General features: G+C 42.4%; 2 protein-coding genes across 3 annotated transcripts in view; one reads left to right on the top strand and one right to left on the bottom strand.

Moving 5' to 3' along the window:
- sh2d4a (SH2 domain containing 4A) overlaps positions 1-23,304 on the top strand; it is a 51,674-nt gene that overhangs the window by 25,760 nt on the left and 2,610 nt on the right. For both annotated transcript variants that reach the window (XM_072583953.1, XM_072583955.1), the window contains exons 6-9: positions 2,081-2,228; positions 16,269-16,470; positions 20,675-20,805; positions 21,913-22,133. In XM_072583953.1, coding sequence (XP_072440054.1) covers positions 2,081-2,228; positions 16,269-16,470; positions 20,675-20,805; positions 21,913-22,133 — 702 coding nt within the window. The remainder of the gene's footprint in view (positions 1-2,080; positions 2,229-16,268; positions 16,471-20,674; positions 20,806-21,912; positions 22,134-23,304) is intronic.
- LOC140485619 (chondroitin sulfate N-acetylgalactosaminyltransferase 1-like) overlaps positions 7,141-23,304 on the bottom strand; it is a 312,994-nt gene continuing 296,830 nt past the window's right edge. Inside the window, exon 10 of the transcript XR_011962394.1 lies at positions 7,141-7,188. The gene's annotated coding sequence lies outside the window, so the exon portion shown is untranslated. The remainder of the gene's footprint in view (positions 7,189-23,304) is intronic.

Consider the following 23,304-nt stretch of genomic DNA (forward strand, 5'->3'; position numbering starts at 1 on the left):
TGTCGATATGAATACTGCGGCACGAATAAGTAGAATGGATGGCTTTGAGATATGTAGAGATGAGGTGTTGGAAATTCTGGCAAGGGTGAAAATAGATAAGTCCCCTGGGCCTGATTGCATTTATCCTAGGATTCTCTGGGAAGCAAGGGAGGAGATTGCAGAGCCATTGGCCTTGATTTTTGTGTCCTCTTTGTCTACAGGAGTAGTGCCAGAGCACTGGAGGCTAGCAAACGTGGTTCCCTTGTTCAAGAAGGGGAGTAGGGATAATCCTAGTAACTATAGGCCAGTGAGTCTCACTTCTGTTGTGGGCAAAGTCTTAGAGAGAATTGTAAGGGATAGGATTTATGCACATCTGGATAAGAATGATGTGATCAAGGATAGTCAGCATGGTTTTGTGAAGGGCAGGTCGTGCCTCACAAACCTTATTGAATTCTTTGAGAAGGTGACGAAGGAGGTAGATGAGGGGAAAGCGGTAGATGTGGTATATATGGATTTTAGTAAGGCGTTTGATAAGGTCCCCCATGGTAGGCTACTGCAGAAAATACAGCGATATGGCATTGAGGGTGAGTTGGAGGTTTGGATTAGGAATTGGCTCTCTGGAAGAAGACAGAGGGTAGTAGTTGATGGCAAAGGTTCATCTTGGAGTGCAGTCACTAGCGGTGTTCCGCAAGGATCTGTTTTGGGACCATTGCTGTTTGTCATTTTTATAAATGACCTGGAGGAAGGGTTAGAAGGTTGGGTGAGCAAGTTTGCGGATGATACGAAAGTCGGAGGAGTTGTAGACAGTGAGGAAGGATATGGCAGGTTACAGCAGGATATAGAGAAGCTGCAGAGCTGGGCAGAAAGGTGGCAAATGGAGTTCAATGTAGCTAAGTGTGAAGTGATTCACTTTGGTAAGAGTAATAAAAAGATGGATTACTGGGCTAATGGTAGACTGCTTGGTAGTGTGGAAGAGCAGAGGGATCTTGGTGTCCATGTACACAGATCTCTGAAAGTTGCCACCCAGGTAAATAGTGCAGTGAAGAAGGCATATGGCGTACTGGCTTTTATTGGTAGAGGAATTGAGTTCCGGAGTCCTGAGGTCATGCTGCAGTTGTATAAGACTCTGGTGCGGCCGCATCTGGAATATTGTGTGCAGTTTTGGTCGCCATACTATAGGAAGGATGTGGAGGCACTGGAACGGGTGCAGAGGAAGTTTACCAGGATGTTGCCTGGTATGGTAGGAAAATCCTATGAGGAAAGGCTGAGGCACTTGGGGTTGTTTTCTTTGGAGAAAAGAAGGTTTAGGGGTGATTTGATAGAGGTGTACAAGATGATTAGGGGGTTAGATAGGGTTGACAGTGAGAATCTTTTTCCACGTATGGAGTCAGCTATTACAAGGGGGCATAGCTTTAAATTAAGGGGGGGTAGATATAGGACTGATGTTAGGGGTAGGTTCTTCACTCAGCGAGTCGTAAGTTCATGGAATGCCCTGCCAGTAGCAGTAGTGGACTCTCCCTCTTTATGGGTATTTAAGCGGGCATTGGATAGGTATATGGAGGATAGTGGGTTAGTGTAGATTAGGTGGGCTTTGATTGGCGCAACATAGAGGGCCGAAGGGCCTGTACTGCGCTGTATTCTTCTATGTTCTATGTTCTATGTTCTATTCATATACCCATCCAGTTGCCTTTTAAATGTTGCAATTGTACCAGCCTCCACTACTTCCTCTGGCAGCTCACTCCATATACGTACCATCCTCTGTGTGAAAAGATTGCCCCTTAGGTCTCTCTCATATCTTTCCCCTCTCACCCTAAACCTATGCCCTCTAGTTCTGGACTCCCCCACTGAAGCTCCTGAGATATAACCCAAATGGATATTATACTTTAACATATCTCCGTTATGATCCTGCTTACTTTTGCATAGCATAGACATTAGGATGCCTGTATAGTGTTGCTGCTTTATCATGCATCGGTTTCTTACCACAAAGAACTGCCCACCCCAACTTGAGTGGAATTTGTCAAAATTAATTCCTGCCTCTAAATGTTAAGTTTTAAATATAAATTTTCTGAATAATTACTGGAATTAATTGATTCCTATAAAGCAAAAAGAAGAGGAGGAACGGAGGAGACAAGAGGAAGAGATCAAACGGCTGGAAGAAGAGAGGACCCAGCAATTATACATTAACTTAAAGGAAGCTCAAGAGATGTTCCAGAGGAATGAAAAGGAAGATCCTGAATGGCGTGAGAGCTGTAAGTGTAAATTACACTCCAGTCTTTCCAAACAATGAGCCTACTTGTCATTGACCTGTGATTTCACAATGCCTTCCGTTGTCCTTGTTACATTTATCTGCAGAAGAGAACTAATGTTATATGGAGGTCTCTAACCTCCAGAATTATAAAGCAACAAGATGCTGGCATAATCCAAAGATAGCAGCTGGTGCAAATTGAATTCCATTAACAAATCTAGAATGGAAAACCAGTCATACTGACGTTGACCATGATAGCTGTCATTGGTAGAATCCCTGCAGTGTGGAAGCAGGCCAATCAGCCCAAAGATTCCAAACCAACCTTCTGAAGAGCAGCCCATCCCCCGACTCTATTCATGTAACCTAGCATTTCCCATGGCTAATTCCACCTAACTTGCACATCTCTGGACACTAGTAGCAATTTAACATGGACGATCCACATAACTTTCACATCTTTGGATTTGGGAGGAAACCCATGCAGACACAGGCCAAATGTGTGAACTCCACACAGACACACCCCCAAGGATGGAATCAAACCCGGATCTGTAGCACTGAGGCAGCAGCATCAACCACTGAGCCACCGTGCTGCCCATGTTGATTGTCATAAATCCCATCTGATTCACTGCCCTCCTTTTTAGGGAAAGGAATTTGCCATCCTTGCCTTGTCAGGTCTACATGTGAATTCAGACCCACAGTAATGTCTGACTGTAACTCTCCTGTGAAATGGTGGTGTAGGCTATTTTAGTACATTTGAATTAATTCTGAATAGGCAACAAATGCTGATTTCTCCAGCAATGTCCACATCCCATGCAAGAATAAATTTTAACAAAGGATGTGCAAAGGGCCCTGTTGCTTTCAGAATGTTTGGTACTAGATATCTGAAAAACCTTGGGTTAAAAAGTCAAATACAGCAACAAAAGACTTGCATTTACATAGTGTCTTTTGCCACGTCCCTGTCCTTAAAAAGGTTTTCAACCAGTGGCCAACTCTGGAAGGTCACTCACTGTTGTGATGTTGGAAACAGAGCAGCTGGTTTGTGCACAGCATGATCCCACAACCAGCGATGTGTTTTTGTGATATTGATATGAGGCATAAATATTGGACAGGGCATCAGGGCGAACACGTGAAACATAAGATGCATGAAGTCACAGCCCATGTCTTCTGAAAGGAACTGCAAATGCAACTTCAGTTGCAACCTTTTTTTAAAAAAAAGTACAAGTATGTTAGTAATTAGTGTTCTCGCTCATGTGCCACATTGTTGTTGGGGGAAATTGAGAATTCTAGTGTAAACGTGTCAGTTTGAAAACATTCCACTGGGGGAATTTGTCTTTGTGTATTCTGACTGGTTTGAGCATCTTGATTTGTGTTGATATCTACCAGCTAATATTTACAGCTGCTCCATTGACTCTCGAGACCTCTTGCCTTGAGGGAATCCCTGAGCTGCCTCAGGTCTGCTTTGGAAAAAAAAGCATAGATCTCCTAATGCCTGAACCCAGACCAGTGCCGACGTCTGACCCACTGAACTGATGTCCAATTTGAAGGCGGATTCCCAAGCAACAGTGTAGGCAATTTGGTGTGTGTGTCATGGAAAGGGTAGATTTTATAATGAAGTGCAACTATTAAAAAGAAATTCCCTGCTCCTTCACAAATTACTGAGGGATAGGATCTATTTATATTTAGAAAAGAATGGGCTTATCAGTGATAGGCAACAAGGTTTTGTGCGGGGGAGATCATGCCTTACCAACTTAATAGCATTCTTCGAGGAGGTGACCAAGTTGATGAAGGAAGGGCTGTTGATGTCGTACACGTGGACATTTGTTTGATAAGGTTCCCCATGGTAAACTAATGGAGAAAGTGAAGTCACATGGTGTGCAGGGTGTTCTAGCTGGCAGATAAAGAACTGGTTGAGCAACAGGAGACGGAGAGTGGTAGTTGAAGGGAGTTTCCTGAAATGGAGGAAGGTAACCAGTGTTGTTCCATAGGGGTCAGTATTGGGGCCACTGTTGTTTGTGAAATACATAAATGATCTGGAAGAGTGTACTGTTGGTATGATCAGCAAGTTTGAGGTGACACGAAGATTGGTGGAGTAGCAGAAAGCATAAGGGACTGTCAGAGAATACAGGAGGATATAGATGGACTGGAGAGTTGTGTGGAAAAGTGGCAGATGGATTTCAATCCAGACAAATATGAGGTGATCCATTTAGGCAAGCCTAATTCTAGAGCGAATTATACAATGAACGGAAGAGCCTTGGGAAAAGTTGATGGGCAGAGAGATCTGGGAGTGCAAGTCCATTGTACCCTGAAGGTTGTTGCACAGGTGGAGAGAGTGGTCAAGAAGGCATATAGTATGCTTGCCTTCATTGGCCAGGGTATGGAGTATAAGAGCTCAAAAGTCCATGTTAACACTGTACGAGATATTGGTTCGGCTGCATTTAGAATACTGTGTACAGTTCTGTTCACCACATTACCAAAAGGATGTAGATGCTTTGGAGAGGGTGCTGAGAAGGTTTTCGAGGACGTTGCCTGGTATGGAAGGTACTAGCTATGAAGTGAGGTTGAGTAGGTTAGGTTTATTTTCATTAGAAGAAAGGAGATTGAGGGGGGACTTGATTGAGATTTACAAAATCATGAAGGGTATAGACAGGGTGGATAGAGACCAGCTTTTTCCCAGGGTGAAGGATTCAGTAATGAGAGGTCACGCTTTCAAGGTGAGAGGTGGAAAGTTTAAGGGGGATACACGCAGCAAGTACTTCACACAGAGGGTGGTGGGCATTTGGAACGCATTGCCAGCAGAGGTGGTAGAAGTAGGCACGGTAGATTCATTTAAGATGCGTCTGAACATATGCATGAATAGGAGGGGAGCAGAGGGATACAGATGCTTAGGAAGTAGGCAACAGGTTTAGACAGTAGATTTGGATCGGCTCATGCTTGGAGGGCTGAAGGGCCTGTGCCTGAGCTGTAAATTTCTTTGTTCTCTATTCTTTCAGTACTGCACTCTGCTGTAATATAGCAGTATCAGAAAAGAACCATGCCAAGTTGGTTGGACTTGGCTCATTTTAGAAATCATAGTATAGCCCTCTGCTGGGTGTGACCATTATCTCTAAATGATGCCTTTCTTAAAAGGCAGGAATGCCAAAGTTCCTCTACAGTTCACCAGATCTCGATTTAGAAAAGGTGCCAGGTTGCATCGTTTGTTTGTTTGTTTGTTGCCATTTGTAGTTAATTTTTTTTTGTAGCCCCTATATTGTTTTCTGAGGAGTCACTTGTAAATTTTGTTTGCTCTTCTGTTCCCGTGCTCCTGATCTGATCTTTTAGGCATCCTGTGCAGTGTGAGATGGGCAGATTGGAGGACCTCCTCATGGGTTGGGCTGGTGAAGGCAGTGCAATGTGGAAGGGTGTTGTATCAGCGTCTGAGCTGTTTCCATGGTTTGGCCATACTCTGAACTCTGTCTGCTTCTCCATGTAAATAAAAGGCTCCGTGCAAACCTTAAGGGACCAGTGACCTATCGTCCGTCTGTCTGTCTGTCTGTCTGTCCTCCCCCTTAACGTGACCTTTTAATCTTGCAGTTTTCTAAATTTCTGTAAACTATTTGATTTTTTTTTCATTTTTGTTACTGTGCCTCATCAAGGTCTATCTAACTGGTTTAAGACTTATTTAGATCAACAGCTTTTGTATGCTCATTTTTCCTTGTGTCTGGGCATTTTTCATCTTTGACCAATGTGGATAGTGGTTTCTCATGTAGCAATAAGGACTTTGTGTTCCTCCTCCACATATAAAGGGGTTGATATTCTGTTGGCACCAAGTATATACATGAAGTATATCCAGAGTATTGATTCCTGATTCAGGTGTTAGTACCTGATTGGTGAAGTAACTATTTGTCCACTAGCTAATGCTTTGCTTGAGTTTATTTTCAGTTCTGTCTCTGTGATCGTGCCATCAGTACACCATTCTGAGGTCTGTGTTCCATGTTTGCTGAGACATGAATGGATGTGGTATTGTCCCAACTGAAGTCCTGTTCTTGCTATCTCACCAAATGCACTCTTTGGGCAGCAGTCGATCTAAGTTCCTCTCCTTCGTTTGGTGGCTTTCCAGCAGTGGTTGGCTCTCAGTGCTGTGTTTGGCATTTTCTTGAGGGAAAGTGCTTGAAATTCCCAAAGTCTCCAAGACCAGATGTGAATGCTGCTCAGTAATCATGCTCTTTGTAGAATGTGTTGAATTTGTATCCTGCTACTGATTCAAAGAAACCCACTGAATTTGCGTACTTGAATTATAATGTTAGATTGGAAGGCTCTGTTTGCGCAGTCCCTCTCTCTGATGTAACCTTGGCTCCACAGACAAATCCCCTTGGTGTGTAGAAGGAAGGCATCAGGTATTTGTCCCTGATCAATGTCTGGGATCGGAAGCATTTTTTTTAAACGTTAAACAGCAACATACTACTGCACGAGACAGAATTCTAACTACCACCTTGATAAGGCAATATTTATAACTTTGCTTGTGGACAAGATGATGGAAATAGCTGAGCAATGACTGACTTCTAACTTTCAGCGGGGTAACCTTGTGCAGCTCTTGAACCTTGTCTGAAGAAGCTTGGCAATTGTTAGACACCAGAAAGATGGAGTTCTAATCTACCTAGCCCTTTACGATAAAGTTTTTTTTTTGCAGTTTTATATTCGAGATCATAGAATCTCTGCGGTGTGGAAGCAGGCCATTCATCCCATAGAGTTCACACCAACCCTCTGAAGAGCATCCCACCAAAGCTACCCTCTCCCTGTAGGGAGGGGAGAGAGCAGGGATGGATTTGAAACAAAAGGAGAGAATTTTAAAGTGGAGATTTTGCTTGATCAGGAGCTGCTGTAGGTCAGGAAGTACACAGGGTGATAGTGCATCTGCTGTGAGTCACGACACAAAGCTTGTGGAACTTGAAACAAGCCTGGGTTTACAATTCATTGAAGTTCGTAGCATTCTGTGGGAGGAAAATAAAAAGCTTAGCTTTCTAAATCTCTCAAGTTTTGAGCAGGGCATGTTTTGTGATGGTCAAACATACTCAAATTTGTAGGAAGCTGTTTCTTTATAGTGAGACATTAGATTGGGGAAAAAAAATTGACATTTCTTGTTTGCATTTTAGTGGGGATGCGGTCATGCAGAAAGTTCTATTATTTGGAAAGGTTAAATAGACTTCCTTGAAGCCAAATGTAATGCACCCTCTCCAGGTTACAACCTAGAAGGACTGGTGTGAGAACTTTTTCATTTGGAAAGCATCTTTCACATTCCAAGGATATTCCAAATCTCTTGGTAACAGCAGTCAAAATTCAGAAACGTAATGTAGGAAAACTTTAATAGCCAAGTGTCCTGTACTTGTGTTCTTGATGTGTGAGCAACATTAAAAACAAAAGTTTGTTTCCCTGTCCTTTTTACCCTGCATCTTTTTCGTTGTTATGTATAAAATAGTGTAGTTCCTTTTTGGCCAGCATAGTTTTGCTTACTGTGGCATCTCCGAGTCATAGAGATGTACAGCATTGAAACTGACCCTTCAGTCCAACTCGTTCATGCCAACAGATATCCTAAATTAATCTGTCCCATTTGCCAGCATTTGGCCCATATCCCTCTAAACCCTTCCTATTCATGTACCCATCCAGATGCCTTTTAAATTCTGTAATTGTATCAACCTCCATCACTTCCTCTGGCAGTTCATTCCATACACGCACCACCCTCTGTGTGAAAAAGTTGCCTCTTCGATCCCTTTTAAATCTTTCCCCTCTACCTTAAACCTAGGCCCGCCAGTTTTGGACTCCCTTACCCTGGAAAAGACCATGGCTATTCATCCTATCTATGCCTTTACAAACTGGTGATATTTTTAAAAGACTGTGTGGCAGTTACTATGTCCACTCATTAAATGGGACTTCCTTATCTGAAAAGGAAAAATCTTTTGTAGCACCCTCCCTGACTTTTTATAGTAAATGGACTGTATATATAAAAACAGTTGTTGTAAAATAGGGAGAAACAACTTTAATTTTTACCTTCCTGTAATATCCAATTTCAGAGCAGGACCAGACTTGGGTAAGTTTTTGAAACCAAGAAAAATTTTTTTTTCAGCTTTACAACACTTGTCGAATCTTGTCCTTTTTATTTGAATGTTGTGATGTGGCAGACACCAAACCTGGGATTTGCCTGTCAGGAAGCCACCCTGGAATTCTGTAGCTATCTTTTCAATATACTGCAGTAAAGTGGGACTTGTCATTGATTGCTCATGGAAATGTTTTAAGACCACAATGTGAAATGTCCTTGTTGCTTTCCAATTATGGAAAGTTAATCAAATTAGTAGCAGCAAAGCTTGCTCTGTTCCTAACTCGTTACCATGGTTACTTATGAGCTGACTAGCTCTGAATCTCCTTGCACAATTGTGTATTTTTTAAATGATGTGCATTTTGTTTGGTTAATCGTCTCTTCACCATGGCCTCGAGTATTTGAGAGGCAGGGTTCAAGGGGAAGTGCATGACTCGCAACCAGATGGTCTTTGTGTTCTTTTTCTCAGTGTCTGAGACTCACTAGGACAACACACTGGAAATCGAGCTCCGTTATTCCCGGAGTCGTCACAAAAGCTAAGCAAAGTACCTAATTTACCTGTTGGAAGGATACAGGTTATCTGTATGTAACAAGAATTACTATTTGTCATAAACAGATTGTAACTGTAGATAAACAACTACAAATGTATCACTCAACTAGTTAGGACTCTAATCCTCTTCTTAACCCTCTTCCACTTCTCATATGGATATACGAACAGACAAAAAAAGATTGATACAGCTGAAGAGGACAAAAACTAGGAAGCAGTAGAATAGAGTTGAAAAATGTGGTGCTGGAAAAACATAGCAGGCCAGGCAGCATCCGAGGAGCAGAAGAATTGGATGCTGCCTGGCCTGCTGTGTTTTTCCAGCACCACATTTTTCAACCCTGGTACTCCAGCATCTGCAGTCCTCACTTTCTCCGAGCAGTAGAGTAGCACCAACGCTTTAGGAGTTGACGGAAAGTTCCTTTTGTTTCCCAAGTCTTTCAGTTCTCTAATATTAAAACCAGGAACTACAAATGCTGGAGATCTGAAAGAAAAGCAGAAATGGCTGGAGAAACTTAGTAAGTCAGGCAGTATCTGTGGGAGGAAGGCAGAGTTGGAGTAAAGAGTGCGGTGACTCTTCATCTGAACTGTTGGTAATGAGCCGTTCCTACAACGAACAGCTCTAATGAAGAGTCACAGGACTTGAAACATAAACCGTGCTCTCGCCCTACAGTTGCTGCCAGACCTGCTGAGTTTCTCCATCAATTTCAATTTCTCTTCCAGTTCTCTGATCTTTTCATATACAGTCATGCAGCATGGAAGCAGACCCTTTGATTCACCTAGTCCATGCCAACCATGTTCCCAAACTAAACTAGTCCCATTTGCCTGCATTTGGCCCATATCCCTCCAAACCATTCCTATTGATTTACTTATCCAAATGTCTTTTTAAATATTGTAACTATACCTGCATGCACCACTTCCTCCAGAAGTTCATTCCACACTAACCACTCTGTATAAAAGAATTTGTCCCTCCTGTCCCTTATAAATCCTTTCCTGCTCACCTTAAAAAAAAAAATATGCCCCCGAGTTTTGAACTCTCACATCCTTTGTCATTCCCCTTATCTATGCCCCTTGTGATTTTAAACTTCAGTAAGGTCACCCCTCAACTTCCTATGCCCGAGTGAAAAAAATCTCAGCCTATTTTTATAACTCAAACAGTCTGTTACTAGCGATATCTTTTCTGAACCCTCTCCAGTTTAATAATATCCTTCCTATGACAGGGCAACCAGAACTGCATGCACAACGTCAAAAGAGGCCTCACCAACATCCTGTGTTATCACAACTCCTATACTCAAAGGGCTGCGGAATTAAGGCAAGCACGCTAAATGCTGCCTTAACCACCCTGTCAACATGTGACACACCTTTCAAAGAAGTATGTGCTTGAACTCTTTGGTCTCTCTGTTCTGCAGCACTACCCAAGTCCTTACCATTAATTGTACAAGTCCTGCCCTTGTTTGTTTTACCAAAATTCAACACCCCTCATTGTCCAAATTAAACTCCATCTGTCACTCCTCAGCCCATTGACCCAGTTGATTAACATCCCTTTGTAATCTGATATAACATTCTTCACTCTCCATTATACCACCACTTTTGGTGTTATATGCAAACTTACTTACCATGCTTCCTATATTCTAATTGAAACCACTTGTGTAAATAACAAACAAATGTGGATCTAGTACTGATCCTTGCATCACATCGCTGGTCACAGGCCTCCAGTCTGAAAAACAACCTCCACCACCACCCTCTGTCTCCTACCGTAAAGCAAGTTTTATATCAAATTGGCAAGTTCATGCTGAATCCCATATGGTCTAATTTTCCTAATTAGTCTACCAAGCAGAACCTGATCAAAAACTTTACTGAAGTCCAAGTAAGTAATGTCGACTGTTCTGCCCTCAAATCTTTTTGGTTACATCTCAAAAGACACCATAAGGTTTGAGAGTCACACATTCTCTCTCACGCAACCATGCTATCCCTAATCATTCCTTCCCCTCCAAATGTGTGTAAATCCGATCTTTCAGAATCCCCTCCAATGACTTGTCCACCACCGATGTCAGGCGCACCAATTAAAGGCACAACATTATCCACCCTCCAGTCCTCCAGTACCTCACCCCGTGGATTTGGGTGACACAAATATTTCTGCTAGAGGCCTCACAACATCCTGGATACACCTAATCAGGTCCTGGAGATTTTAGGTTCACTTAGATTCCCTACAGTGTGGAAACAGGCCCTTCCACCCAACAATTCCATTCCGACACTCCGAAGAGTCACCCACCCAGACCCAAATTTATCCACCTTGATGTTTTCTAAGACTTCCAGCTCTTCCTCTTCTGGAATGTGAACTGTTTACAAAACATCAATATTTATTTCCTGAGTTCTCTTGCCTCCCTTTCTTTCTACAGTCTATTCCACTCGACTTTTGAAAGTTTTTGTCTCAAACCATTACAATTTCCCTTACTCTAGTTAAGAAATTTAACTTTAATGGAAGGCTTATCTTTTTCAAAACTATTTTAAGACTAATAGAATTGTGATCACTAGTCCCAAAATGTTTCCCTTGTAACACTTGCCCTACCTTAGGTCCCAAGAGACAATAGACAATAGGTGCAGGAGTAGGCCATTCAGCCCTTTGAGCCTGCACCGCCATTCAATATGATCATGGCTGATCATTCCTAATAAGTATCCTCTTCCTGCCTTCTCTCCATAACCCTTGATTCCACTATCCTTGAGAGCTCTATCCAACTCTTTCTTAAATGAATCCAGAGACTGGGCCTCCACTGCCCTCTGGGGCAGAGCATTCCACACAGCCACAACCACTCTCTCTGGGTGAAGAAGTTTCTCCTCATCTCTGTCCCAAATGGTCTACCCCGTATTTTTAAGCTGTGTCCTCTGGTTCGGCACTCACCCATCAGCGGAAACATGTTTCCTGCTGCCAGAGTGTCCAATCCTTTAATAATTTTATATGTCTCAATCAGATCCCCTCTCAGTCTTCTAAACTCAAGGGTATACAAGCCCAGTCGCTTCAGTCTTTCAGCTTAAGGTAATCCCGCCATTCCAGGAATTGACCTCGTGAACCTACACTGCACTTCCTCAATAGCCAGAATGTCTTTCCTCAAATTTGGAGACCAGAACTGCACACAGTACTCCACGTGTGGTCTCACCAGGGCCCTGTACAGCTGCAGAAGCAAGTCTTTGCTTCTATACTCAATCCCTCTTGTTATGAAGGCCAGCATGCTATTAGCCTTCTTCACTACCTGCTGTACCTGCATGCTTACCTTCATTGACTGGTGTACAAGAACACCCAGATCTCTTTGTACTGCCCCTTTACCTAAATTGATTCCATTGAGGTAGTAATCTGCCTTCCTGTTCTTGCCACCAAAGTGGATAACCATACATTTATCCACATTAAACTGCATCTACCCACTCATCTAACTTGTCCAGGTCACCCTGTAATCTCCTAACATCCTCATCACATTTCACCCTGCCACCCAGCTTTGTATCATCAGCAAATTTGCTAATGTTATTGCTGATACCATCTTCTATATCATTAACATATATTGTAAAAGGCTGTGATCCACTAGTCACTGCCTGCCATTCCGAAATGGAACTGTTTATCACTACCCTTTGTTTCCTATCAGCCAACCAATTTTCAATCCAAGTTAGTACTTTGCCCCTAATACCATGCGCCCTAATTTTACTCACTAACCTCCCGTGTGGGACTTTGTCAAAAGTTTTCTGAAAGTCCAGGTATACTATATCTACTGGATCTCCCTCATCCATCTTCAGAGTTACATCCTCAAAAAATTCCAGAAGATTAGTCAAGCATGATTTCCCTTTCATAAATCCATGATGACTCTGTCCTATCCTGTTACTATTATCCAGATGTGCAGTAATTTCATCCTTTATAATAGATTCCAGCATCTTTCCCACCACTGAGGTCAGACTAACTGGTCTATAATTTCCTGCTTTCTCTCTCCCACCTTTCTTAAAAAGTGCTATAACATTAGCCACCCTCCAATCCTCAGGAACCGACCCCGAATCTATCGAACTCTGGAAGATAGTCACCAACGCATCCACGATTTCCCGAGCCACCACCTTCAGTATCCTGGGATGTAGACCATCAGGCCCTGGGGACTTATCAACCTTCAGACCTAACAGTCTCTCCAACACCAACTCCTGGCAAATATAAATTCCTGTAAGTTCAGGTCCTTCAGCCACTGTTACCTCCGGGAGATTGCTTGTGTCTTCCCCAGTGAGCACCTATCTGAAGTACCCATTTAATTCTTCTGCCACTTCTTTGTTCCCCGTAATATATTCCCCTGTTTTTGTCTTCAAGGGCCCAACTTTAGTTCTAACCATTTTTTGCCTTGCACATACCTAAAAAAGCTTTTACTATCCTCCTTTATATTATTGGCCAGTTTACCTTCGTGCCTCCTTTTCCCTCTGCGTATTTCCTTCTTAGTAATCCTCTGTTGCTCTTTAAAAGCTTCCCAGTCCTCAGTTTTCCCACTTATCTTTGCTATGTTATACTTTTTCTCTTTTAACTTTATATGTTTCTTAACTTCCCTTGTCAGCCATGGCCACCCATGCCTCCTCCTGGGATCTTTTCTTCCTTTTTAGGAATGAACTGATCCTGCATCTTCTGCATTATACACAGAAATATCTGCCATTGTTCCTCCACGGTCATCCCTGCTAAGGTATTGCACCATTGAACTTTGGCTAGCTCCTCCCTCATAGCTCAAGCTTTCCTCCTTCTGTAGGAGGAACATTTACATTTAGATAAGATTTTCTTGAACACTTAACAAATTTCTCGCCTTCCAAACTTTTGACACTATGGCAGTCTTCGTCAATGTTTGGAAAATCAAAATCCCCTTCTATTACAACCCTATTATTTGGATCTCTCTACATATTTGTCCTCAATTTCCTTTCAGCTTCTCTAATTTCTTCCAAGCAATTGCAGAACTACTAGTTCATAAAGTCTTTTGACTCGACTGCTAAAAGCAACAGCTTGCAGCAACCCTAGTGGAGAAACTGAACTGACGTTTTTCAGGTTTTCGGTATTTTACTGGAGAACAGGAGAGAGATATTCCCTTTCAACAGTCCAAAGGCTTCTGTCAATATTGTGTATGCCCACAATCTGTTATCGGGCAAATGACCTTTGACATCCACAGCTGGTCCCAACTCCATAAACCAACAGCAATCTGTAGCTGGCCCAATCTCTCTTTGTACACAATCCCCAGAGCTTTCACCATTACTTTAACAAAACACAATGAGTATCATCAACTTTTTAAAAACTACAGCAGTCTTTCCTCGGTCCTTTGTTGGAAAACAGCCTTGTTTCTAATTTAGTCCACAATTAAGACCAGGCTAAGTGGCACAGTGGTTAGCACTGCTGCCTCACAGCGCCAGAACCCAGGTTCAATTCCCACCTCAGGCAACTGTGTGGAGTTTGCATATTCTCCCTGTGTCTGCGTGGGGTTCCTCCGGGTGCTCCGGTTTCCTCCCAGAAGTCCAAAAATGTGCAGGTTAGGTGAAGTGGCCATGCTAAATTGCCCATAGTGTTAAGTGAAGGGGTAAATGTAGGGGATGGGTCTGGGTGGGTTGCGCTTCGGTGGGTTGGTGTGGACTTGTTGGGCCGAAGGACCTATTTCCTCACTGTAAGTAATCTAATAATGCACTTTCCTTTCGCAAAGCTAGTCCTAGGTTCAACTTCCACTCCAAAGAATTGGGGTTATTTTTCCCTGGAGCGTCGGAGGCTGAGGGATTTATAAACTTGAGCAGCATGGATAGGGTAAATAGACAAGGACTTCTCTCTGGGGTGGGGGAGTCCAGAACTAGAGGGCATAGGTTTAGGGTGAGAGGGGAAAGATATAAAAGGGAGCTAAGGGGCAACGTTTTCACGCAGAGGGTGGTGCGTGTATGGAATGAGCTGCTAGAGGAGGTGGTGTAGGCTGGTACAATTACATTTAAAAAGCCATCTGGATGGGTACATGAATAGGAAGGGTTTGCAGAGATATGGGCCAAGTGCTGGAAAATGGGGCTAGGTTAGTTTATGATATCTGGTTGGCTTGGATGAGCTGGATGGGAGGGTCTGTTTCTGTGCTGTACATCTCTGATTCAGTATGCTGTCGAACTCATTGTAGTACTGATGGAGTGTTGCACTGTCAGAGGTGCCATTTTTCAGATGAGACATTAAAAACTGAGGTCTTGTTTGCTGTCTTGGGTGAATGTAATATCTTGGGGCATTATTCAAAGAAGAATATGACATTGCCCTACCCAATAATCATCCCTTGACCAACATCATTGAAACATTATCTGCTACTTGCTGCCTTTAGTGTCTGTGCGACCTCTTTTACAATTTTTCAATTCACTTCATTTCGCTCTAAAACAATTTGCGACATGCTCAGGACATCAATAAATGCGATTTGAACTATCGGAACTGCCTTTAAATATCTAAACAAGGCTTGGTTATCTATGAATTCAGTCTAACGCTTCAAAGTGTAGTAGCTATATCTACAACTGCTGGGATGTAACCAGTGAATATGCATTTGAATTAAGGCAAAGTGCTGTGGATGCTGGAAATCTGAACCAAGCACAGAAATGCTGGCAAAACACCACAAGTTTGGCATCTTCTGTGGAGAGAGAGATCGAGTTAATGTCCAGTCTGGTATGACCTTCAAAATGGAACCAATTTTGAAAGAGTGTCTTACTGAACTTGAAATGTTTAATTTTGATTCTGCACAGCTGCTGCTGGACTTGCTGAGTTTCTCCAGCTTTTTAGATTTGAATGAGCTGTTGTACTCTTCTAAATACCCTCTTTAAAAATGAGCCAATCTGGATTTTTAGAGGGGAAAGGTTTTTGGTAAACCTGTTGCATTGTTTGGTTGTCTGCTTTCTTAGCATTTTGTTTTTAAGTGTTCAACTGTTTTGAGTCTCTCAAATGTTTCTGTTAAAAGCCTTGGGTGTGTGTATTTTTAAAATTTGATTATAGTTTAGGACTTGTGTTGTTTCTCCTGTTGCTCATGGTTTAATTTTAGCCTACTGCAACTCTTGATATTCAAAGATTCACATGTACTAACGTTATTTTTTTTTTGTTATCGAAAGCGTTTCAATCATGATATTTAAACAAAAGTCACGATACAGGTCGTTCTTCTATAGCACGTGTTTCATTGACGGGAATTTGCAATAACAGTTGATGAATTGGGGACACTGTTTCTAAAGTGTGAAGTTTTAACGTGTGTCTTGGTTATAATGCCGTTCTGGCTCCCTAAATTTAAATGGTACTGCTATTACGCTATTTTCTTAACACTCAGGATTGCATGAGAACAGAACTACTGTGCTATAGCAGAGCTGACTGTATGAGATTAAGAATTTACAGCACTACATGTACTACACGAACCATTGTAATCCAGTCTCGTTTTTAATACATTTTCCTTCGGCAGTAAGGAAATCCAAAGCAGCTGATGAAAGGCGGAGGTCGATAGCGAAGCAGGCACGGGCTGATTACAAACGTCACTCTCTGAAGGCGATTGAGAGGGGGAAAGTGTCTGCAATGACACAGAATTTCCAAAATACTCCATCTCCAGTGAAGCCTCCTGTCCCCCCGCGTAAAAATGTAATTAATCGGAAAGAGTGCAATGTGAGGTGAGCAGCTTACAAAACTGTGAAGTTTGATTTGTTGTGAATGTTGCTTACAAACTGTGCTTTTGATGCACACACTCTAAGTCCTGTTGTTCCCAACTTAATTGGTAGGGTATTTAATTTGTGCAATGCAGAACAGCCTTGATTATTCGAACATTAATTATCTGAACGAGATCTCAATGTCCCGTTAAAAAACGCTATCCATTATCCAAACAATTAGTTAACTGAACTCTCGGCTATCCGAACAAAATAGTCCCCGCCCGTCTTGTTTGGATAATTGAGGTTGTTCTGTACTGGTAATAGTTTGAAGCATGATGGTGGTGGTTCATCTTCATACAACCTTATTCCTCTGGTGATTCAGATAAGTAAAGACAGGAGTGTGTCTGTTGGTCCAATAACTTTTTATTCCTCAGTGCTCTTAAAATATTTTAAGTACAGAGAAGTTTATTGTTTTGTTCATGTCCAGTATGGGTAGATCAAGGTTAGTGGTGAGCACTTCCTCTTGGCATGGTGAGTGTAATATGCAGCAGTGTAATAGTGAGCCGTTCTTGATCATGAATGCTTAAGAGTCAACAGGAACTTGTGTAAGGATAGCAAGTTACATAGTAACATTATTAAGGCATCCTAATCCACGTCACAACAGTTATCAGTGAAAGTTTAGGACTGAGGCGAGCAGAGAGAAGTTGAGAAATGACCAGAAATTTGGTCACAGATGAAAGGTTTTTTCCAATTTTATTTTTTAAATGAGAAAAGAAACATGAACAGTTTTTAGGGAGGGGATCCCAGGACTTTGCAGCTGAAGGGATGGTTGCTAGTGGAGTGATTTATAATTTTCAATATACCTCAAAAGATCAAAGACCTCCCCCAGACCCATTTCCCTCTGACTAATGCACCTAACACTATGGGCAATTTGGCATGGTCAATTCACGTGACCTGCACATCTTTGGACTGTGGGAGGAAACCGGAGCACCCGATGAAACCCACGCAAAAACTGGGAGAATGTACAAACTCCACACAGACAGTTGCCCGAGGCTGGGATCAAACCTGGTTACCTGGCGCTGTGAGGAAGCAGTGCTAACCACTTAGTCACGGTGCTACCCTGAAGATCCAAAGGGTTTGTTCAACTGGGCCCCAAGCAATGATTTTAAAAAACAAAAGGACGAGATTTTAAAGTTACCCTTCAATCTTTTATTCATTTTCCCTCTGTTTTCCTAAGGTGAATAGCTGAGAGACTTGCTTCTACAACTTAACTAAAAGCTGCCACCCCCATCTTCCAAATTGCGTAGTTGAAAATATGCCAGTGTGTCTGTGTGTTTATACATGTGTACGTGCAAGTATAGCCATCCATATCAGTCACCCATTCATAGTCAAGAAGTGCATTGGCTCTGCTGACTATTTCATGTTGTCACTAGTGTTTGTGGGCACCTCTTTGAAGTTCTTGTGCCCATGTGAAATCTAAGTGAAGCTTTTGCACTTGGGACAAATTGGAAAGGGCCGCATGCTGAGTGTTTGCACTCCAGGGCTGTTGACTCAGTGAGTAAAGATAAGCAGCTGTGTGTTCAGTGGAAAGGAATGCAGCGCGTGTTTAGGTATGTTTGGAAATCTCGAAGGCCGATGAATAATCACCAATTTCTGGCAAACAGTGCAGATGTGTGTCAGGGTGCAGTCAGAGAAACAGCAGAAAACATGAAGCAAACAGTTGTGCCCTCAAATTTCACAGCCCCATTTTGACTAGCAGAGGGCTTTAGTTCATGCTTTCCCTGAATTGCTGCAGCCCTTGATCAACGCTTTATCTGTGCATAAATTACAAACTGCATCCCCAATCTTATTTATTTATTTTTGTCAGGAGAGGGGTAGGGTGTTGAATGTGTGTACTACTGAACAAACTAATGTGTTTCTGTGAACTTCTGAGTTTTACTCCAGCAAACAAACCACTTGAGGCAGGAATGAGCAGGCCACGGGAAAACAGTCTGAAATTTCCATGTAAAATTGACTGACTAAATGGTCTGGAGGTATGAGGAAGTCTGATAGCTTAAGTTCTTTCCTGATGAAGGGTTTTTGCCTGAAATGTCGATTCTCCTGCTCCTTGGATGCTGTGCTTTTCCAGCACCACTCTAATCTAAACTCTGATCTGCAGCATCTGCAGTCCTCGCCTGTTTTAAGTTCTTGATCTATTCTTGGGCAGGGATTCTGTGACCTCTGCTACTTAAATGGGTGGCACGGTGGCTCAGTGGTTAGCACTGCTGCCTCACAGCACCAGGGTCCCCGGTTCGGTTCCAGCCTCTGGCAACTGTCTATGTGGAGTTTGCACATTCTCCCAGTTTCTGCATGGGTTTGCTCCAGTTTCCACATGTCCAAAGATGTGCAGGTCAGGTGAATTGGCCATGCTAATCTAATCTAAATTGAGCCTGATTACTAAATTATGGAAGAGTACCCATGAATTCTGTCAATTGCAACAGAAACCTCATTGTCCCTTTTGAAATGGACCACAAGTAGTGTTGTGCACTTTCTTTATCAGAGAATTGTGAAAAATGTCTATGTTGAACTTGATTTGTGCTTAAAAGTAAGCGGAAAGCGAAGACATTGATAACATTTGCAAAGTGATTTTGGAACAGGAACAACGTCTCCATGAGATTATGGTGATAGAGTTCAATTTCTTGTACCAGCGTGCTATTGCCTACCAGGGAGCTCTCTGAACTATATTGCTGTTCCTTCACTATCACTGGACTAAAATCCTGGAATTCCCTTCCCAACATTCACTTGAAGGTGTACCGATACCTCGTGGATAATATTGGATTAAAGACGTAGCTCATGACCACCTTCTCAAAGACGGATAGGCAACAAACACTGGCCTTGCTAATGATGTCCATATGCTGTGAAAATCTGTTGCAAACAAATTATTTGACTATAAACTATGGCACAAGTATTGCTTTCCCACCTCGCTTTATGTTGGAGTCATATGTTGCTGGATGTCATTTTTCTTTCAAAGTGCCCCATCAATTAAGAATGCTTCTCCAAGTTCAGTCTTAGCCAAATATTTTAAAAACATGGAGTTTTATGCCAACTTTGCTACTGTACCTGCTAACTCAACTGAAAAAGTACCTTGTGGAGGTGAAGAGCAGCAGCAGCAGAGGTGGTGAGGGAAAGATAATTGCCAGCAGTATACTGTATTTCACTTCCATTGTGGCAGTCAGAGAGATGTACAGCATGAAAATAGACCCTTCACTTCAACCCATCCATACTAACCAGATGTCCTAAATTAATCCAGTCCCATTTGCCAGCACTTGGCCCATTTTCCTCTCAACCTTTCCTATTCATGACCCCAGCACAATGATGAATTAATCAGGGTACACTCATTGACTGCTCAGTGCATTTTTATGTCACTCAGTGCATGTGGGTATTACTGGCTGGGCCAACATATATTTTCCATCCCTAATTACCAGTGAGTCACCCACATTGCTATGGGTCTGTAGTTGGATATAGGCCACAGCAGGTAAGGATGGCAGATCTCTTCCCTTTATGGACATTAGTGAATTTGATTTTTTTTACAACATAGTCAAGCTTCTCAAGAACTCATTTTTTTTAAAAAAAAAAGTCACCATTCCACGCTTCAGGCTCACTGCCTTTATTCCTGATGAAGGGCTTTTGCCCGAAGCGTCGATTTCGCTGCTCGTTGGATGCTGCCTGAACTGCTGTGCTCTTCCAGTACCACTAATCCAGTATTTGGTTTTCTTTTCAGTATTTTTATTCAATTCAGATTTTACTATCTGTTGAGCCAAGATTTGAGCCAATATCACTGGAAGATTAGAGCCTGGGGTTCCAGGTTACAAGTCCAGCAACATAACCACTATGCCAGAACCTCTGTGATAATAACAAAACTGCGAACTAAAGCCTTGTTATTTCTGAGAACGGTGAAAGAAAATGGCCTGTTTGTAGATGAAAGGAATGTTGGTTGGGTGGAATTACCTGTTTGTGGTGTACATTCCTTGCAGTCCTGGCCATTAGAAAAACATGCAGTCCAAACACAGATTGCATCACTTGAAAGGTGTACCAAAAATGAAAGGAAGGAAGACCCTTATTAGTATACGACCTTGCGTGACCTTGTTGGCCCAAGTGCCTTATAGCCACTTTCAAAGTGTAGTCACAACAGAATAGTGTGCCTTTGCTTATGATTTAATTAATGGCAGTGTTTATTTTTCCATTACAGAAGAGATGTACAAACCCAGAAATCGAGTGAAAACAGCCATGAGAGAATCATCAGATGGTTCAGAGAGCAACAAATCCCACTCCGAGCAGGTTATGAGAGGGACAGTGACGTCATAGCACCCTGGTTTCACGGTGAGCTGTTGGTTTGTTTGGTTTTATTTAACTATGGTGTCCGTGACCTTTTTTTTTGTTGTTCGCTTGTGTTTCTATCATCTTTCTCCTCCCCTGCTACCTCCACCCCGACACAAATTTCTGTAGGATAGCTCAGCTAACACGTCCCAGTAATGGCACCAGGTTCCACATTTGGTTCATTGTTATTCTATTGGGATGGAGTTAGAAGTTCAGCTGTTGGCTTTATTTCTCTCCATCTCTTTGTTTTCCTCTAAACCTCAGTCACTGCTTTCTGCACCAGCTTTTCACAGTAACTTATTCAGCCATCATCTTAATCCTTTTGCTTTGGAATAATTCTACTTAATGTGCTGAGTTTTCTTAACCTTTTCACATTAGTATTTTGAATCGGTGTTTACCACCATGGGGGACAAAAATCTTCAGGATCAATTTTGTAACTTTCACATTCTCTGTTCCAAAGAGAATAAGTTTCACTTAAATCATCAAAGTGGGTGCCATTCAGCTCATCACGACATTGCTGGCTCTTTGGAGGAACACCTCAGTTATTCCTACTTCCCTAATCTTTGCTCTTCACTCTGCATGTTATTCCTTGCCAAGTATTTATCCAGTTCCTTTTTGAGAGGTTGATTCTGCTGCACATCCTTTGGGCTGTGCATTCTAGACTATAACTCACTGGGATCTTGTAGGGCAGTGGTACTGTCCCTATCTCTGGGCCAGCAGACCCAGGTTTACCTTCCAGTGTTCCAGAAGTGTGTATCAATATCTCTGAACACTTTGATTAGAAAATATTTATAACTTGGTGCATAAATAAACCACGTAAATGAAACGTCCCTAACCTGCCCTCTTAAATCTTTGTCATCCAGAAATACAGGCCTTTCCAGCATTGGAAATGGTTTCTCCAAATTGATTTTATATTTGCTTTTTATTTTAAAACCATTCCCTTAACCTGGCTTTCCGATAACACTGTTCTGTTGTGCCTGTTTCTAATCCTTCAAAAGAGGTTGCGCTTTGAAATCTATCCGCTTTCTTTTTCTACTTTGTATTGAATCAGTGTCCCTAAGCTGAGGAACTGCTGGCTTATTTTTGCTGATTGTGAGGATTTATTTGTAGGAGTTATCACCAGGCAAGAGACTGAGGAGCTTCTGGGGAAAAAAGGAGCTGGTGCGTTTTTAATCCGAATCAGTGAGCGTATAATTGGTTATTGCCTGAGTTATCGAAGCAGCGATGGGTTCAAACACTTCCTGATTGACTCATCGAAGGACTCGTACACCTTCTTTGGCGTGGACCAGTTGCAGCATGCGACACTCGCAGACTTGGTGGAATACCACAAGGTAAACAACAAAGGAATTCTCCTGAAATATTGCTTCTCCGATTTCTCTTCCTCCTGTTGCGACTCCCAATTTGAAGTTGTTGTGACCCCAGAGTATAGGTCATGTGAGCGACGAGAGCAGTGGGAGTGGAGGTTGGCAGACCGCTGAGACAGCAGGGCGCTACTCACACGTGGGGTTCTCTAAACCAACTTTTCTCACTGGACTTATCAGGGATCTGTCCTCAAAGGTCTGTCAGTAGGACTGCCCCACTGTTTATTATAAATTAGGAAAGGATCATTTAGAAGGTATTCACAGCTGTTAGACCTCTGTCAGAGCTCAGGGCTACCTTTTAGTGCCTCCAAGCTCCATAATTCAGCTTGTGGCCCCACTGGGGGATTGAGAGCCATGCTTTGGAAAGTTCTGCACTAGAAGTCACTCGAGGGATTCTTGAGCAGCTGCACTATTCCTCCATGTTGGCTCAGTGGGTAAATATGATCTGCAGCAAGTGAGGGTGGGTGGGGTCTCTGCTATTCTGGTCTATTCGAGGTGAGGCAGGCTCCGCTGAGGAACAGCAGTGATAAGTTGATCAGGACACTTTGATTGGGTTGGTTCCTGGTGAATGTTGCTAACGATTTGTGAGAGTTAGGATGGTGAACTCCACTGCGATGGCGCTGACAGTTCAGCTTGTTAGCTAAGAGAGGTCTAGATGTTCACTGGGTGTGTTGCTTCCTCTAGCCTCCCACCTCCTCCAGAGCGAAATGCTTTGGCAGGAGATCCCATTCATTAGAGTCCATACAGCATGGAAATGGATTTTTTGGTTTAATCAGTCCATGCCAACCAGAATCCCAAACTAAACTAGTCCCACTTGCCTAGACTTGACCCAAATCCCTCCAAACATTTCTTATTCATGTACTTATCCAAATGTCTTTTAAATGTTGTAGTTGTACTCCCATCACCACTTCCTCTGGATGTTCATTCCACACGCAAGCCACATGTGTACTTTTTTGTTTAAAAATTGCCCCTTGTGTCTTTTTAAATCTTTCTCCTCTCACCATTTTTTTTTAAAAATGCCTCCTAGTCTTGAAATCCCAGGGAAAAAAACATCTGCCATTTGCCTTATCTATGCCTCTCATGATTTATATAAACATCTGTAAATCACCCTGCAACCTCCTATGCTTCAGGGAAAAAAAAC

Source organism: Chiloscyllium punctatum, chromosome 14 (genome assembly GCF_047496795.1).
Source record: "Chiloscyllium punctatum isolate Juve2018m chromosome 14, sChiPun1.3, whole genome shotgun sequence".
Lineage (NCBI taxonomy): Eukaryota > Metazoa > Chordata > Chondrichthyes > Orectolobiformes > Hemiscylliidae > Chiloscyllium > Chiloscyllium punctatum.